Consider the following 17,441-nt stretch of genomic DNA (forward strand, 5'->3'; position numbering starts at 1 on the left):
ACTCATCTCTGTTTGCTGAGTCACAACTTCCCAATACCTCATCTCTATTTGCTGAGACACAACTTCCCAGTACCTCATCTCTATTTGCTGAGTCACAACTTCCCAATACCTCATTTCTATTTGCCAAGTTACAACTTCCCAATATCTCATCTGTTTGCTGAGAGTCACAACTTCCCAATACGTCATCTCTATTTGCTGGGTCACAACTTCCTAATACCTCATCTCCATTTGCTGAGTCACAGCTTCCCAACACTCCATCTCTGCTGAGTCACTCCATGGCATGAGCCCAAGGATACAACGGTTGTTGAGCTCTTTATGACACATGCCAAGGAGAGCCCAGAACAAACTGTGCTGCCCATGGCTCCAGGACAAAACTCCAAGGGTGGCATCCTGGTTTGAATGGGAAGTGTCTCCCATAGGCTGGGGTGGGAGGAGCTGCTTGCCACCAGTGGGCATCTGGAAAGCAGTAGTCAATATTCTGCCTTCAAAGATGGTTTAATCCAGCCGTGGGTCTCGCTTTTGAGCACACAGTTGTTGGAACAGTGGAAGGTACAGCTTAGATAGAGGATCTAGGTCACTTGGTAGTTACAAGTCACTTAGCTCCTTCCTGCTGAAGCGCTCTCTCTCTCTCTCTCTCTCTCTCTCTCTCTCTCTCTCTCTCTCTCTCTCTCTGCTTACAGATTAGGATGTAACTCTCAGCTACTGCCCTAGCTCCATGAGTGCCACCATGCTCCCCACCATGATGATAACCGACTCAATCTCTGAAACTGTAAGCCAGCCCCAATTAAATATTTTCCTTTATAAGTTGCCTTGGCCATGGCATCTCTTCACAGAGATGGGACACTGACTGAGACACAGCTGAATGGACAGAATGGTGAGCAGGTTCATGGTGGAGTGTGTGGATAGGGAGGTGGCTGTATGAGTAAGTCAACATTTTCCTGGTGAAGCTGTCCTCCAGAGGACACGCCATCTTCCCCCAGGGCCATATGGAACTGATAGCTCCTACCTACCTCCGAGCCGTTATGTCTACTGAATTTGCTTGCTGGGAGAGGGCCCTGACCTGTGCAATGAGGTCCTTGTGCTTCTGCATGAGGTCATTCAGGTCACCCTGGTCCTCATCAATGCGCTTCAGGAGGTCTGCTCTCTCAAACTGCAACCTGTACAGTTGCTCATCCACCTGCAGAGAGGCAGAGGGCAGCTCGGTGAGGGGTGCGTGCACTAACACACACTGAATGTTCAGGGGGATCTGGACGCATCGTGTGTGGAGTGATCTGTGCCCATGTGAACCACTAGGAGTCCATGCATACACATTTAAAGGTCCCTGACTCAGATGTGTTAAGTATAAACCTGTACTGTCCCTGAGAACATGGACCTTGACCTGTACACAGGTGTGTATCTCCAGCACGAAGCACCAGACTTGGCATTCAACAGGTGCCCCGTAAATGTCTATTAGGTGGGTAGATGGATTTGGCTGAGGGTTTTTTCCACCGAGGGCATTACTCTTGAGTGTGCATTCGATGACTTTATATGTATGTAGGCGCATCCTGTGATTGTGTGTGCTTGCACATGTGTAGGGGTTTCCTGGTTAGGACTCAGTCTAGAGTCATTTGAGAACCTCCGTGGAGAAAATGCCCCCTAGATTGGCCTATTCTCAAGGCATTTTATTGATTAATGAGGCCCCAATCCACTGTGTGTGGTGCTGCCACCTGGATGAGCAGTTCTAGGCACTCAGAAAGGAGACAGAGCAAGCAGCGAAGGGCAAGCCAGCAAGCAGCGAAGGGCAAGCCAGTAAGCAGCACTCTTCCACGGCTTTTGCTTTAGTTCCAGCCTTGAGTTCTCACTCTGATCTTCCCTGGTGATGAAGTATGATGTAGGTGTGTAAGATATAAATCCTTCTGTTCCCAAGTTGCTTTTGGCCACGGTGTTTTTCACAGCAATAGAAGCCCTAAGGCAATATGTGTGTGTGTGTGTGTGTGTGTGTGCATGCGTGAGTGTGTGTGTGTGTGTGTGTGTATGTATATGTGTGTGTATGAGAGAGAGAGTTTCTGGATATGTTCCCCCTCATTTAGAACAGTAAAATATAGGACAAAGGGACTCATTAGGATCCAGCACAAGCCTGAGATGGTTCCTCTCCATCTCTATTCGAACTATAGAATTCTGTACATCAAGCCTAGTCGGATCCTCTAGACCCTAGACACTGTCACCAATGTGATAGATCTATAGCACAGCTCATTTGTCCCCCTTCAATGGTGACCACACAATAAGAACCTTATAATGAATAGTTGGGGCTTATTATTATTATAGGGAGTTGAAGCCAGCCCGTGAGAGACAGGCTTTTCCCTTAGATCAGGTGGCATGCAGTAGTCTGATGATGAATACCAAGAGTCCCCATGGCAGTAAGAACATAGTAGGCCTGTGAGAGGTTCCCAAGAACCACCTACAGCTGTGAGCACATGAACACATGGCCAGCTGTGCTCATGACTGCAGGTGCAACGTCATGCTACCGGGCACACAGTAGGTCTACAACAGGCTTGCCTTTATAAATGGGATCTCACTGTTGGTGTGTGTGTGTCCGTGTGCGTGTGCATGTTTTCTCTTGAATTCAGTGTCAAGCACTCAGTAGGCCCATAATTAATTGTCTTTGCTTCTTAGGGAGCTGAGCATTCAGCAGGTTCACAATAAGTCCTCTTATTCTTTTTTGAGCACCCAGAGTGGCCACAACAGAAGCCTGTGCACCCCAGGTGCCTCATTGGGGTGTCACCCCTAGATCCACCCTAAGCATCTTAGTTCCATACGAGGCTGTGTCCCCTGCGGGCCAATGTAAGACCCTGAGCCTGTGCTTCTGGGGCTTTGGGAGGGACAGTACCAGGCTCTTGCTCCGGGTCACATTTTCCAGTTCACTGTGCATGTTCTCCAGGTCCGCAGTCAGCACCTTCTGGGTCTTCAATGCGTCCTCACACTTGGCCTCACTCAGCTCCAGCTGTATAGGACAAGCCGAAGGAAAGAGAAGAAGTGACATCCTCCCTCCCTCCCTACCTACCAGCCCAGCCCAGCCCTAGCAGGCTATGCCCACACCCATCTGTCAACACGCCTGAGTTGGGCGTGTCTGTGCTCCAGGTAGCCTAGGTCTGAGCCCACCATTACACCAAGCCTGTGCCATGACAGAGCTCTGAGCTCTGCTGCAAGAGTAGGCTGCTCCTTAGCCCCACTGGGCAAGCACCTGAGAATGCCTACTCCCCACTCAGTACCAGGCTCAGGACACATGGAGAGCAGTCAACTGATCCTGATTTCCAGAGGAGACAGGCAAGGATGGTTGTGACAATCTCTCTAGGGAGCATAGGGTTAGGGGAATGAACAGGATAACCATCATGGGAGGTTGGTGACTCAAAGGACAACAGAAACCTGCCAGCCCAGACTGGGGTTTGGGTCAAGCTGGTCTGCAAACCATTTAAAGGAAAAAATGTTCTGTACAGAAGAGCCTTCCTATGCTTGGCTTTGACTGGATCTCAAAGATTGAGCCAGGAGCTTAAACTGCCTCTTCATCCGCTGCCTGCTCACCTGTTGTTAGCCTACAGTTACTGGACACTCCAACTGTACCATTGCAAATGTGCCTCTTGGGCTGGGCTTGCCCAGCACCCGGGAGTCCTGACTTCACTTGTCTGAGCTACCGGAGGGAAGAAGGTCTCTTGCCACCTTTGACCTCCATGTCCTCGGTCTCCAGCTCCTATTAGGAGAGTCATAGGCTTGTCTCCCAGCTGGACATGATCAGGTTGATCACAAACCCAGACATTTGGGAGACAGATGTTTCTCCTAGTCTGTAGTCTGTAGACATGGGTGGAGACTGAGTGGCTGCCCAGGCTTGGGTTCAGATCCCGCCATTTACTATGTGGGCAGCTACACACATCACTAATCTCTCCATCTTCAACCAGGTAAGATGGAATGGCTGCTGTAGAGGTAAGATGAGCTACACTGGAAAATGTCCAGAGCAGGGCAGGGCAGGCTCAGAGTAAGAGAGTTCTTCCTCATAGTCTGTGTGCATGCCACTCCTAACTTACACAACACAAACTCAGAGCCTGTAGCCTCCCCACAACCTCACCCCGTGACTTCTGCACATCATCAGCCTTGTCCCCTGTTTTCCCTGGAGATGCAGCTGTCCAGCTACAGTCTTCCCAGCTACAGTCTTTCCAGCTACAGTCTTCCCAGCTACAGTCTTTCCAGCTACAGTCTTCCCAGCTACAGTCTTTCAGGGCAGTTGCACTTGCTACAACCTCTGGTTATATCAGGACAGAATTTTCCATAGTGAGACTCCCGACTCAGGCTTTGTTCCCTACCTCTGTGGGGAAAGCCTTTCTTCTGACCTCCCTGCCTCACCAGAGGCGTGAGAGTTCCAACCTGGAAGACCCAACTCAGCACAAAGTCTCATGTCCTCTGTGGATGACCCCTTACCAATACCAGGAGTACCCCAGCTCCTTCAGTGGCAGTCACGGCCACTGTGACATGTGGGTGGAGCACTGTGATATCAGAGCTGTTCTTTGCCTGTTTAGAGGAGGTACAATTATTCCCCAGTGAGCTGCACACAGCCTCTGCCTGGACTTGAGGCCCTCCTTACATGGTCAGCTTGCTGCATGCTCACTCGGAGAGGATCTTTAGCAGGGTCTGGTCAGCGATCCTACTACTTCTCTCTGGTTTCTTAGTGTCAAGTCCTTTCACTTAACTTTGGTGGGATTTTCATTTGTTTATTGTAGAAAGGATTGGTCTGAAACTCATGTTCCTCCTGCCTCAACTTCCCAAATGCTGGATTACAACTGTGGGGCTCCCTGGCCATACCCTTAACCCTTCAGGAGACAATGCTTTCTGAAGTGAGGCTATGTGCCTCTGGGGAATTCTGGACTTGCTTACATTTCTTGGAATTGTGTGTCTTTGGGCAAGGCAGAGTCTTGAGGGTTTTCCTCGGGTGTTTTCTGTCCGGAGTATTTCTGAAGGTGTATTCTATTTGGATACATCTGAGCCACAGACCTTCCCAGGTCATTTTCACAGCAATTTCTTTCTTACTTGAGCTGAGCTGGGTGGCTCATGCTCAGAACCCTGAGGCTGTCAAGCAAATGAATCAAAGACACACACACAGCATGGACTAGGAGAAAGTTGCAAAATCGGTGTGTGAGTGTGTGTGCATGTGTATGTATATATGTATATATGTATATATGTATATGTGTGTGCATGTGTGTATGTATCTGTGGGTGTGTATATATGTGTGTATGTGTGTATATGCATGTATATGTATATATATGTACATGTGTTTAAATGTATGTGCATGTATGTATGTATGTCTGAGTATGTGTATATATGTATGTGTGCATGTGTGCATATGTTTATGTATCTGTGAGTGTGTATATATGTATATGTGTGTGCATGTTTGTGTGTGTATGTGTGAATGTGTGTATATATGTATATGTGTGCATATATGTATGTGTCTGTGAGTGTATTTATGTGTCTGTCAGTGTGTGTGTGTGCATGCATGTGTGTACATGTGTGTGTGCATGGGTATACATGTGTGTGTGCATGTGTGTATGTGTGTATTATCTGTGGGTGTGTATATATATGTATATGTGTGAATGTGTATATGTGTGTGCATGTATGTATGTATGTGTCTGTATGTATGTATGTGTCTGTGAGTGTGTATTTATGTGTCTGTGAGTGTGTATATGCATGTGTGTATGTGTATGTGTGTATGTATATGTGTACATGTGTATGCTCATGTATCTGTGCTCATGTGTGTATGTGTGAGCACAGGCTGGCACTTACTGCTCTTGTGCACAAAGGGTGACCCTGTGGTGGGGTGACAGGCCTCCAGGTTTCCTACATAGGAGGGAGAACATTCTTCCTCTCATGGGGCTGGGGAAATAGGAAGTGCCACACACCCTCTGGTCCTGTGCAGCCACTGGATACTGCTAGTGACTGCAGTCCTGCAACTCTGAGTATGTTTGTGGGGGAATTAGCCTACCCTGTTAAGGTATTTCATTGCAGGGGAGGAGGGTGACCTATGACTTGCCAAGGTCAGATTCAAGTCTCCAAGGCTCCAGACCTAAGTGTTCCTGGATCCCCCATACCCATCTGCACACAATTCTTGCTTACAGACTCTTCCCCACTGCTTCAGCCCTCAGTGTGTTCTCATTCCCTACTGGCTCTCCCCACCCCTTCTGTCCCCTCCCCCATCCATCCTGTCCCCTAGCATTCACAGGGCATGATTGGGATCCCCATCACATACACATCAACTGCAAGCCCAGGAATGGTTTTGTTTTCTTGTGAGAAGCCACCTGCCTGCTTTAAATACATGGGGAAATCGTTTCTTTGGACTTACAGGCCTTCTATGTCTAGAGTCAGCTAGACATACAGGAACTCTGTATTTCTGTCGAGGGCTTAGATCCCACATTTCTGGATTTAGTTGAACAATTCAAGGGATTTAAAAATACAGAAGAGAAAATGTCATAGGGGGACAATTCTGCTTGAGTTTTCCTGGACATTTTCCAGGCTCGGCATGCCACCTCAGAGGCTGGAAGACACCACCTTCAGTGTGGAGTGCTTCTCCAGAGAGGGTCACCCACAATTCACACTGCAGACAGCCCCATCCACACACAGAAAAAGCTGCTGCCTATTAAAAATGTTCACTGAAGTCTGGGGGTGGGGGGGTGGGGGGCAGTGTCTCAGTGGTTAGGAGCACTTGCTTGCTCTTCCAAATGATCCAAGTTTGGTTCCTAGCACGTGGGAGCGAAGACAAGGAAATGGGGGGAAAGTGAAAGCAAAGCCCACAGATTCCCAGGATCTGGACTCCAGAGACCAGCATCGGGGTCCAGATCTAACTTTACTGTTTAGGACGTAAGCTTATACGCAGTTTTTGAGCCAATTGGATGCATTTATGAATTCAAGGGCAAATCAGGGCACAATATGTGTTATTTAGCCAAATCTGACTCCTCTACCCATGAGCTGTTAGGAGAGGGGCTGATCACATGGGGATATTTCTGTGAAGACGGGGGAAGCAGCCACCGCCCGGCCTCAGGTCCTTGTGCTGTCTCACAGGCATGCCAGGAGCCGCATCAGGTCACGCACTGCGAGTACAATGGATCAGAATTCTCCGAGCAACTGCAGAAGCCCGTGGCTCTCCACCCCACTTGCTTCTCTACCAGGGTTACCTCCACACCCCCCACATTAGCACTTATGGTAGGTGACTCAAAACACTATGTATAACACTATCTTCATGGGCTACAGTGCCCCCTGCTGGTCTTTATGAGCACCTACACTCAATTCACATACCCTTACACAGACACACACATATATAATTACAATTGAGTTAAAAAAAAATGTCAACAGACTGTGTCTATGCAATGCACTGAAGATAGTAGACCCAAGATATTTGTTCCCAAACTACATGGTGACAATCTTTTTGGACCTTTACTAATGTTCTAGAACTGTCCTGTTGCACACGGAGACTACCATTCATTGGTGTGTCTGGAGTAGTGTTTTCAGTACTGGGTATTGAACCCAGGGTCTTGCCCACGCCCAACAAATGCTCACACACTCAGCTACAACCCCAGACCTCTGCTCTTTCTTGTTTTGTTCTGCTCCGGGTGCTATGCGGAGGATATAAACTCAGGCCTCACTATTGAGCAACACTCCCTTAGCTCCTCCCCATATGCTAAGGCTCCTCCTCAGGTGGGTCACAGGCTCCTGCCTTCAGTGGGGATGGCCGAGCTGACTGCATGGTCGCTGGAGATCTCTTTCATGTAGACATACTTCCTGCCCAGGATACATTTCCTGCCCAGGCTTCCCAGAAACCACTGCGTTCCTGTTCTTCTGGGGACATGGGATTAGGTCACAGGCGTAGAGGCACTCAGGGTGCCTGACAGTGTACAAAGGATTGATTCTCCTATTAGTGTCACCTTGGGGTCTCAGGGCCGTACTACTTGACTGGCCCTCCCTGGCTAAGCAGAGGCTGTCCGTTAGACAGAAAACTAGATTTTCCTGCCTGTAATGTAAAACCGGGGCCTCCTTCACGCTTCGTTCATCACCACCGTGGAAGTGTCAATATTTGTGGGCGAACAAACCTGTGACCACCATGTTTCCAGCCAATTACAATCTGCTCTTTATCTCCCCTGACAGGAGGTTAGGTTAATATTGAATCAATTCCCGCTAACATTGTCCTGAGAGCAAAAACAAAAGCTCTTCAAACAAAATCCCCCAGTGAGGCCATTGTTCTGGGGCAGGGCTGGGGAGACGTGTCCCCAAGGTGCCACACAAAGACTCCTATTGGGGCATCTTCCCTGAGCTTGTTAATTAGCCCTACTGCCTCATGGAAGCACAGGTGACAGGTTGTGACAAATGCCCCAATTAAGGGCACTGGGGATGGATCCAGGGTCATCCGTCTTCTCTGATGGGAACCCCAGGCTGATAGTTAATCACAGCTGGGAATTCATGGTGAAGAAGGGCATGGCCCAGTCACAGTCTCTGGGGAGGGGGGAAGGGCCCACCAGACACCAGAGGTTCTGGAAGGACCCCAGGATGTGGCAGGCCAACATCTGAACATCCATTCAGATGCCTGGGTTCAGGCTCCAATTCTGCTTCTTATAACCTCTGTGATTCTGGGCAAGGTTATAAGGATGCTTCGGTAGACAGTGAGACAGGGATGAAGGTAAGACACGGTGACCTTTCACCCTTCCCATGGAAAGCATAGAAGGTGCCAAGAAAGGAGTTCCTGGAGTGAAGATCAGAGGACAGGTGTTCCTCAGGCAAAGAGGAATCTGAAGGTAGAAATGAGAGCCCTGCAGAGGCCGAGTTCTCGCAAAGTTGGCTCGGTGGGAATTGCCATGGGGGACAGCAGTGTGGGGAGGGTGCGACTGGGATGATGGTGTGACTGGAGGGAAGAAGCTGGCTCTGAACCCCAAATGTTGGACTTGGTACAAAGGATGGTGGTAAGTTGCTTGTCGATCTTGCAACCAAGACTATATTGAGATCTTCAAAATCTTTTTCTAAAAGTGAGGTGACAGGCTGGTCTGGGTCTGGGTCAGAGGTTGGAGCTAGGGCTAGGGCCGGGGCCGGGGCCAGGTCTGGCGTCTGGTGTTTGGCCCTAGGCCCCTGGAGCTGGGTCTGGATCTGGGTCTGGGTGTCTGGGTCTGGGTGTCTGGGGGTCTGGGTGTCTGGGTCTGGTGCTGGGTCCGGATCTGGGTCTGGGTGTCTGGGTCTGGATGTCTGGGTCTGGATGTCCGGGTCTGGGTGTCTGGGTCTGGGTGTCTGGGTCTGGTGCTGGGTCCGGATCTGGGTCTGGGTGTCTGGGTCTGGATGTCTGGGGGTCTGGGGGTCTGGGTGTCGGTCTGGGGGTCTGGGTGTCTGGGTCTGGTGCTGGGTCTGGGTCTGGGTCTGGTGCTGTGTCTGGTGCTGGGTCTGGTGCTGAGTCTGGGGCTGATGCTGGGGCTGGGGCCTGGTTTTGGGTCAAGGTCTAGAGCTGGGGCTGGGCTGGGGCTGGTTCTGAGGTTGGAGCTGGGATTGGGGCTGGGGCTGGTTCTGAGGCTGGATCTGGAACTGGGGCTGGTTCTGAGGTTGGGGCTGGGGCTGGGATTGGTGCTGGGGCTGGTGTCTGGGTCTGGGTCTGGGTCTGAGGCTGGAACTGGGGTTGGGACCAGTAGAAGGCACTTTACTGGTATGCACAAAGTCCTAGGTTCCAGCCCTAGCAGGAAAAGCCACCACTACCACCCCTGCCCCAAGTCAGGTGACAGATTCTTTCCACCCCCGCCCCAAGTCAGGTGACATACTTTATGAACAAGACACAAAGCCAGCAGAGAGAGAATTCCTCTTGGGAGAAATACAGGTGGCATTTGACAAGGTCAGGGAGAGCACAGGAGACTGATCGGAAGCTCTGCTGGTGACAGTGCCAGAGACCTAGGATGGCAGCTTTGCTCTTACAGGCAGGAGCAAGCAGGGTTCTGAGCAAGAACTCAGTAAACAATAGAGAGTTCTGTGCAAAACCCACTCCTCATGGATCAAGCCATAAACAGACAACTAACCAGGAGCTGCCAGCAGCTTCCGCTCTCCTTGGAGCAGGTGCTAGCCCCTGCTAGCCCTGGTCTTACAGATGTTACCAGTGCAACTCGCATCTCAACTATCGCTCTCAGTTGTTGGGATGCCTTGTTTCTGGTTTAGTCTCAGTGAACACATCCTGTGGGAGTAAATTAGCACTTTATAAAACGCTGCACCCAGAAGTCAAACGCACACTCCTTCCCCCGCAGCTGATACAGGTGAGTGGAGAAAGGAGCTGTCAACCAAGGCTCTTTCTGATCTTCTGAGCCAGAGGGATTTATTCAGGGATAAGTTCTTATGTTACAAGGTCTCACATGGCCCCGGCTGGCCTCAAACTTGCTATGTAGCTAAAGATGACCTTGAACTTCTGATCCCCCTGCCTTCATCTCCCAAGATCTGAGGAGTTTATGTGGCACTGGGATAGAAGCTACCCTCTCCGTCCCAACTGCACTCTGCCAACCATGCCCCACCCCCAATCTTGGAGGTCTTAACAAAGGGAGTTCTATGGATTCTGTGATCTGGTGTCCTTTGGGGATCTGATGCCTTCTTGAGATAAGACAAAGGCATCCTTGAAAGGTAGGGGCTATATCAGAGTCACCCAGGAAGGATTCAAACCCCCTGCCCATCTCATGTCCATGCCTCAGGGATTTCTTGGGCGCATCATGAACCTCTGGTCTTAACTAAGGTAGGGGTATCTGCCCACATGGGTTCTGTCTAAGGGACCTTATCATGGGCCAGGCCCATGCTGATCTAGAACAATGCTCAGCTTGCTGAAGTGCAGCTGTGTTCAAGACTCTGAGGTTGAGCCTGGTCCATATCAGGCACTTGACACAGGTTAACAGGATCACAGCAGGTGAGCAGAGAGGTTCAAGCTCGAGATGGCTGGCACACACAGGCCAGGCACGTCTTGCTAGGTGCCCCTTGGGTAAAGTGCTCAGTCGGTCGGTCGGTCTCTTAGATCCTGACTTCTCATTTAGTACGATGGGCTCAATACAGAAATAATCTAGCTGCTTAGGAAGTAGCAAGGGCCATCTGAAATAACGCAGTGTTCAGCCAAGTCTCACCTGCGAATCTCAAGATTTCAAAACAGAGTCAGGCAGGCTCTGCTTGAAGTTGCCAGTGACTTCTTTCTTACCCTTCCCTGCTTTCTTCCCTTCCTTCCAGCATAAGGTCTTGAACCTTGGTAGAGAAGACCCCTGTGGTTCCCTACCCAGGATGTTGCTTCTTGGCTCCTTTCTCAGAGTCAGGCCACTGCATATACCTGCATGTACCACTGTTTGTCTTTTCCACCAGACATGAATTTCAAAGGGCTGGTACCTCACCTGTCTCACAACCCTTCCTGTATCTCACCCATCCTGTGGCATGCAGTAGGTGCTGTATAAATACCCAGCGAGCGAACACGTACTGTACGGAGCAGCCAAATGCAAAGTGGGCTTGCTCTCCCTGCCTCCATCCCCCTCTTCTCCCTGCCTGTACTGCCTGCCTCTGTCCCTGGGGCCTTTTGGGCGTAAGGCAAATTCCAGACACCAGCCAGGAGCTGCTGTGGTTCCAGGAATGCTTTATCTAATTAGCTCTCATCCTTGTATCTGGACACACATGTCAGGAGTCAAAGCAACTGCACCCTGACCTCTGGTCCCAGAGCTCCATTCCTATGGTGATTTCCATGACAACAGCAGCAGAGAGCCAAGGCTGTGGATCCCTTTGATGGGAGTCAGATACAGAGAGTAGGAAAGAGGACTTTCAGAAGAATGAGGCCCTTTGATTTTGCTCAAGCTACCCCACTAAAGGATCATTTCCTGGGAACATACATCTTAACCCTGTAGAGAGACACAGGAGTACTCTTAAGTGGGTTGGGGAGGGGCACCCCAGATTCCACTGTCAGAAAACTCAGCTGGGGGCAGAAGAAACATAGAGGCTGATTGGCTGGAACATGGATGTGAAGTCCCCACCCTGGGAGGGCTGAGTGAGTGTGAGGTACTCATTCCCCAGATGAGACAAGATATCCAGGCCTCCCCCACTCTCCTCCAATAAGCAAGAAGATTCAATGTGACAAGAGAGACCTAGGTTCTGCCCTCAGAGTCAAAAGTGCCAGGTCTCAGTTCCGTCTCTCACTGTGTTACTTAACTGCACACATCACCACCACTGGGCAAAATGTCCCCATCTATAAAATGGACATGGGGTGTTCCTCAGGTTCTCTGAAGCTCTCATGGTGACTAAGTGCCACAGGCTCCAACATGCTCATGAAGGGACTTGAAATCATCAAGTGTCCTCCCTTGCCCAGGATGAGGGACTTGGAGTGTTCAAACAATGAGGGTCTGCGTAATGGTCGTCACCAGGATAAGAATGACCCATGAGGGAAAGAGGGATAATCAAAGTATGAGATGGGTGACCCAGCGGGTAGTCCAGTGTATCTGGCCTAGTGGAATTTAGATCGGTTGGTGGTCCTTCCCTAAACTACTCTGCATTCCCTCCCTCCCTCCCTCCTTCCATTCCTTCCTGTCTCTTTTCTGATCATGAGGAGGGCATCTCCACTCTACTATGCCCTCTCTCCCATGATGCTCTGCTTCAGCACAGGCCCACAGGGATGGGACCAAGTGATCATGGACTGAACCATTGAAACCTCTGAGTAAGCAAGCCTCTGCTTACTGGCTAACACAAGGCACGGAGCTATCCTGAGGTGCCAGTGGATAGATAACACACACAGCAAATTCAGTACATGGAGGAGGTGGGGAAGGGATTCCAAGCAGTCTCAGGTGGTAGCCCACACGGAACCCTAGCCAGCATCACTAGCATCTGCATAGACAGTCACAGCTATTCTCCTTGATTCGTCAAGAAGCTGACTTTGCAATATTAGCTCAGCAATTATCTTCTATACCCAGACCTAGCATCCATTCACTCTCACACACCAGCCTCTGCCAGTTTGTCCCAGACATAACCTGCTCATGCCCTCCAAAAAGACACAATTGGCTCCACCCAACAGAGGTGAGCATATCCTGCCCCTTGCCTTCCATTGCCAAGTGAGTTCCTAGCCCACTTCTCCACCTCCCTGAAGGTCTGGGGAAGCCTTGAGCTGTTTCCCAGAAGAGCCCAACTTCCTCTAAGGACACAGCACTCACCTGGCTGTGCACCTTCTCCAGCTCTTCCTTGCTGATTGACGTCTTGCTGTCTTCAATGGTGGCCAGAAGGAGCTGAACATCAGACAACAGAGCGTGTGTCCTCCTGAGGTCTCTGCGGAGACGCTTTTCTACGTCAAAGTCCCGGTGGCCAATCTGGAAGTCAAGGAAGGGTTAGTGTAGATGGCACGGCCAGGACCAAGGTTCTTTGAAATGAAGCTCATGGGCTCAGTCTCCCCTCTCCCATGACATGGTGGCCCATATTATTACAACTGGAGTTTGTAAGGCCAAAGCAGGACTGCTGGGAGTTGGAGGCCAGTCTGGGCTACAGTGTATCTCAAAATCTCAAAACAAAACAAAAGAAAGATACTGTTTTCTCCAAGTCAGGAGAACTGCTGGGAGTTGGAGGCCAGCCTGGGCTACAGTGTATCTCAAAACAAAACGGAAAGATACTGTTTCCCACAAATCTCAGCTACAAAATGGGATAATACCAACACTGGAATGCTATGAAACTATATGCTTGTTCAGCGTCCTGTGTGCTTAGTCTCAGCCTCACGCCTCAGGGCTGCCAAGGGCCATGAACAAGACTCCACCTGCATCACCATAACCTGAAAGGCCTCACCCCTTTTCTCCTGTCCTCTGCCTCAAGCTAAGAGCTTACATGCCAGGTGAGACCCTGGTTGATGCCCAGGCTCTTTGGAGAAGTTAGGGCAGCCCAGGTAAGCAGAGATTCGAATAGGCATGAGGAGCCCCCTACAGGGCTTACAGACATTCAGATTCGGTGATGCTTGGGGTGGAGGAGGGGTCCGCTGATCCACACAGAGACCCTCTCTGCTTCATCCCCTGGTATGCTGAAGGTTGTTGTGGAGTCCATCATGACTCAGCAAACAGCGACCCGTGTTCCTTCCAAAACCCTATGGGAAGCTTGTGATCTATGAAGCAGGTTGCCTTTGCTGATTTAAAGGCAGACACGGGGACCTGATTTTTGTGGATGGAACTTTACCCAGAAATGGACAAATTCCTCCCTGCAGAATTCTGAATTTGCCAGGGAACGGCAGGAAGGTCACAAAGATGCCACATCCTGTTTTAGGGGTCTTATTTCCCAGAGGCCAATGAGATGGGTGCAGCCAAAGTGTAGGATGAATAAGATTGGACTGGAACCCTACAAGACCTTGGTTAGTGTCCCCTAAAGACACCAGCAAGCTCCATTGTTCCAAGAACATCTGAGAGCCAGAGCAAAAAACACTGGGGCCACTGGATAGATGAAATACTGAAGAGAATGAAACTCGTGTCTCTTCATGGGGTAATGGTTTTCAACTTGTGGGTCATGATCCCTTTGGGGGTCAAAGACCCTTTCAAGGGATCACTTAAGAACATCAGGAAACAGATATTTATGTCACAGTCCATAACTGTAGCAAAATTACAGTTAAAAAGTAACACTGAAAATATTTCTTTGGTTGGGGGTCACCCCATGAGGAACCGTACTATTAAAGGGTTGCAGCGTCAGGAAGGTGAGGGCCTCTGGCTTTTGGACTGGCTTTGGCACGTTGTGGATCTCTGCCTTCCAGACGCCTCTCCTGGGACGCTAAGATGCCAGAGAGTATTCTGGAAGGAGCACAAATTAGGAAAGAGCTTTAAACTTCAAGACAAGCATTTCCTGAGCGGTGGCTGCCACCTGACTACACTGGAGCCTCCCATCTCTAAGAAGAGGGTTTTTGATAAATCCCCTTCTCTGTGTTGAGATAAGAGAAGGATCCGTTGTGATAACGGGTGGCAGAGCACTCCGCATGTCAAGTGCTTTACAAACACAGAGGATTACTGCGACTGCTCGGTGACCTGGCGTGTGCACACACTGATCTCGTGTTGCGATTTCTCCACGGCCGGCTTGAGATTCTTTGAAAAATGAGTCGGCTCTTAGAATACCGACACTCCTCCCTCAGATGGATTACTGTGGTAAATATAAAACACTGGTCTATGGTATAAATACACAGCCAGAGGGATGGAGATCAGGAACTGAGCTGAGCTGCAGTCTGGGCTCCCCGCCACTCACATACGGCCGCACTTAACTGCTGTGACAATCCCTTTAAAATACACATTGTTGTTATTGTTATTGCCTTTGTGAATGTAAGAGTAGCTTACGTTTATGGAGAGCACCCCGAGCATCCACAAGGATTCTAAATACTTTGAGGGGTGAGTTACAATCATTCCTCACAGTGAGCACATGCTCTTCATCATAATGGTGAGGGGACTGAGGTTGAGAGGGGTGATTTGCCCAGGAATACACAGAGTTGGGGTATGAAATCAGCTGCTGTGGCAAGAAAGAGGCAACTTTAGCAAGTTATATCATCAGGGAGGTGTGTTTACTGCCGCTATGACCACCACCACCACCATCATCATCATCATGTCCACCATCACCATCATATTTCACTGAATGGACGTCTTGCCTGCACCTATGTCTGTGTACCTTGCATGTGCCTGGGGTCTGGGGAGGCCAGAAGGGTCTTCCAATCCTCTGGAACTGAAGTTACTGGTGGTTGTGGTTTAAAATATGGGTGCTGGGAATTGAACCTGGGTCCCCTGCAAGGGCAGCCAGTGCTCTGAACCACAGAGCCATCTCTCTAGCCCCACCTTGTCATTTTTTCAAGAAGGGGCACTGAGGTACAGAGGGGACGGCGCTAGAGATTGGGGTTAGCCGCTTCAAGCTAGAGGTACAGGGAGGGTGTCCCAGATAGCAGGTACTTTAGGAGCCAAGCGAGAGAGCAGGCTGGCTGGCAGGTGAACTGCTGTGTGATTGCCCCAGTGGACTGAAAACCTCAGGGTGGGATGGGGGCAGGTCACATAGTAACCAGTGGTCTGAGGCTCTCAGAACACAGGGGCACATCCACACCAGGCAGGCGGGTAATCTGCCTGGGCCACAGTGCTGCCAAGTGTATATGCAGAACCCAAGGGTCTTGGCTTAGCATGTGGGTCTCTAACCACTGCCACACAGTGCCTGATGGGACTATCTCCGAAAGTCCTGGTTCTCCTGTTCCACAGTCGGTTTTTGTTTTTTTTTTTTTATGATGTGTGCAGATTCTGTGCTTCTCTCCTCTGTCTGTCTGTCTGTCTGTCTGTCTGTCTGTCTGTCTGTCTGCTTTCCCTCTGGCTACAGCACATAGCTTTCCTAAGAAACAAGTTGGCTGGCAGCTGTGTGGTTGGAATGGCTATGAGCATAGTGGTCCCTTGAAGTGTTGACATGCCTGGCCTCATTCAGCTTTCTGCTAACAGAATCTATGAGAAAACCTCAGCCCAAGCTGTCCTCTCCATCTTAATTATCAAAGGGAGAAGAAGGAAGGAGGAGAGAGGAGGAGGGAGGAAGGAGGAAGGAGGAAGGAGGAGGAAAGAGGAAGAAGAAGAGAGGAGGGTGGAGGAGGAATGAAGGAGGAGGGTTGAATGAGGAAGGAGGAAGGAAGGAGGAGAGAGGAGGAAGGAGAAAGAGGAGGAAGGAAGGAGGAAGCAGGGGAATGAGGGAAGGGAGAAGAGGGAGGAGGAAGGGAGGAGGAGGGGGAAGAGAGAGGGAGGAAGAGAGGGAGGGTAGAAGAGGGAGGAATGAGGAGGGAGGCAGGAGGGAGGAGGGGGAGGTAGAAGGAAGAGGAGAAGAGGGAGAAAGGAGGGTGGAGGAAGTAGGAGGAGGTAGGAGGGGAGGGGAAGAGGGAGGAGGGAGGTAGAGGGGGAGGGTAGAGAAGAGAGTAAGGAGGAGGGAAGAGGAGGGAGGAAAGAGGAGGGAGGGGAGAAAAGGGAGGAGGGGGTAGGAGGGGGAAGGAGGGAGGGGAGAAGAGGAGGGAGGAAGGAGGAGGGAGGGAGAAGGGGAGGGGGAATAGGGAGGAGGAAGGAAGATGGAGAGGGTGGAGAAGAGAGGAAGGAGGAGGAGAGCCTCCTTAGATTAATGGGAAGGAAGTGTCATTTTGAGAGCTCAGCGATTCAAGTGTTTCTAGTTAATGGGACTTAAAACCTTTTGCTTTAATAAAAAAAAATGGTCTCAAGTAGCCAAGGCTGGCCTTGAACTCTTGTTGAATTGGAGGGCCAAGTAAACCAACATGGGAGACATTCCTCCACAGGTGAAGTGACTCAGAGGGGAGCTCTCCCCCGAAAAGCAGCACAAGGTAAGATTTGACAGGTTTTCCAATACTAGAAAGCTCCCAATGGGTGAAGATTTAACCAGACAAGAGTTACTGATCTCTCTCTCTCTCTCTCTCTCTCTCTCTCTCTCTCTCTCTCTCTCTC

At 50.2% G+C, this 17,441-nt stretch overlaps 1 protein-coding gene across 1 annotated transcript in view; it reads right to left on the bottom strand.

Moving 5' to 3' along the window:
- Nucleotides 1-17,441, bottom strand: part of Myo18b (myosin XVIIIB) — a 208,929-nt gene that overhangs the window by 74,011 nt on the left and 117,477 nt on the right. Inside the window, exons 35-37 of the mRNA XM_029477836.1 lie at nucleotides 13,182-13,334; nucleotides 2,867-2,980; nucleotides 1,061-1,177 (exon numbers count right to left, since the gene is read on the bottom strand). Coding sequence (XP_029333696.1) covers nucleotides 1,061-1,177; nucleotides 2,867-2,980; nucleotides 13,182-13,334 — 384 coding nt within the window. The remainder of the gene's footprint in view (nucleotides 1-1,060; nucleotides 1,178-2,866; nucleotides 2,981-13,181; nucleotides 13,335-17,441) is intronic.

The sequence above is a fragment of the Mus caroli genome, chromosome 5, assembly GCF_900094665.2.
Source record: "Mus caroli chromosome 5, CAROLI_EIJ_v1.1, whole genome shotgun sequence".
NCBI lineage: Eukaryota > Metazoa > Chordata > Mammalia > Rodentia > Muridae > Mus > Mus caroli.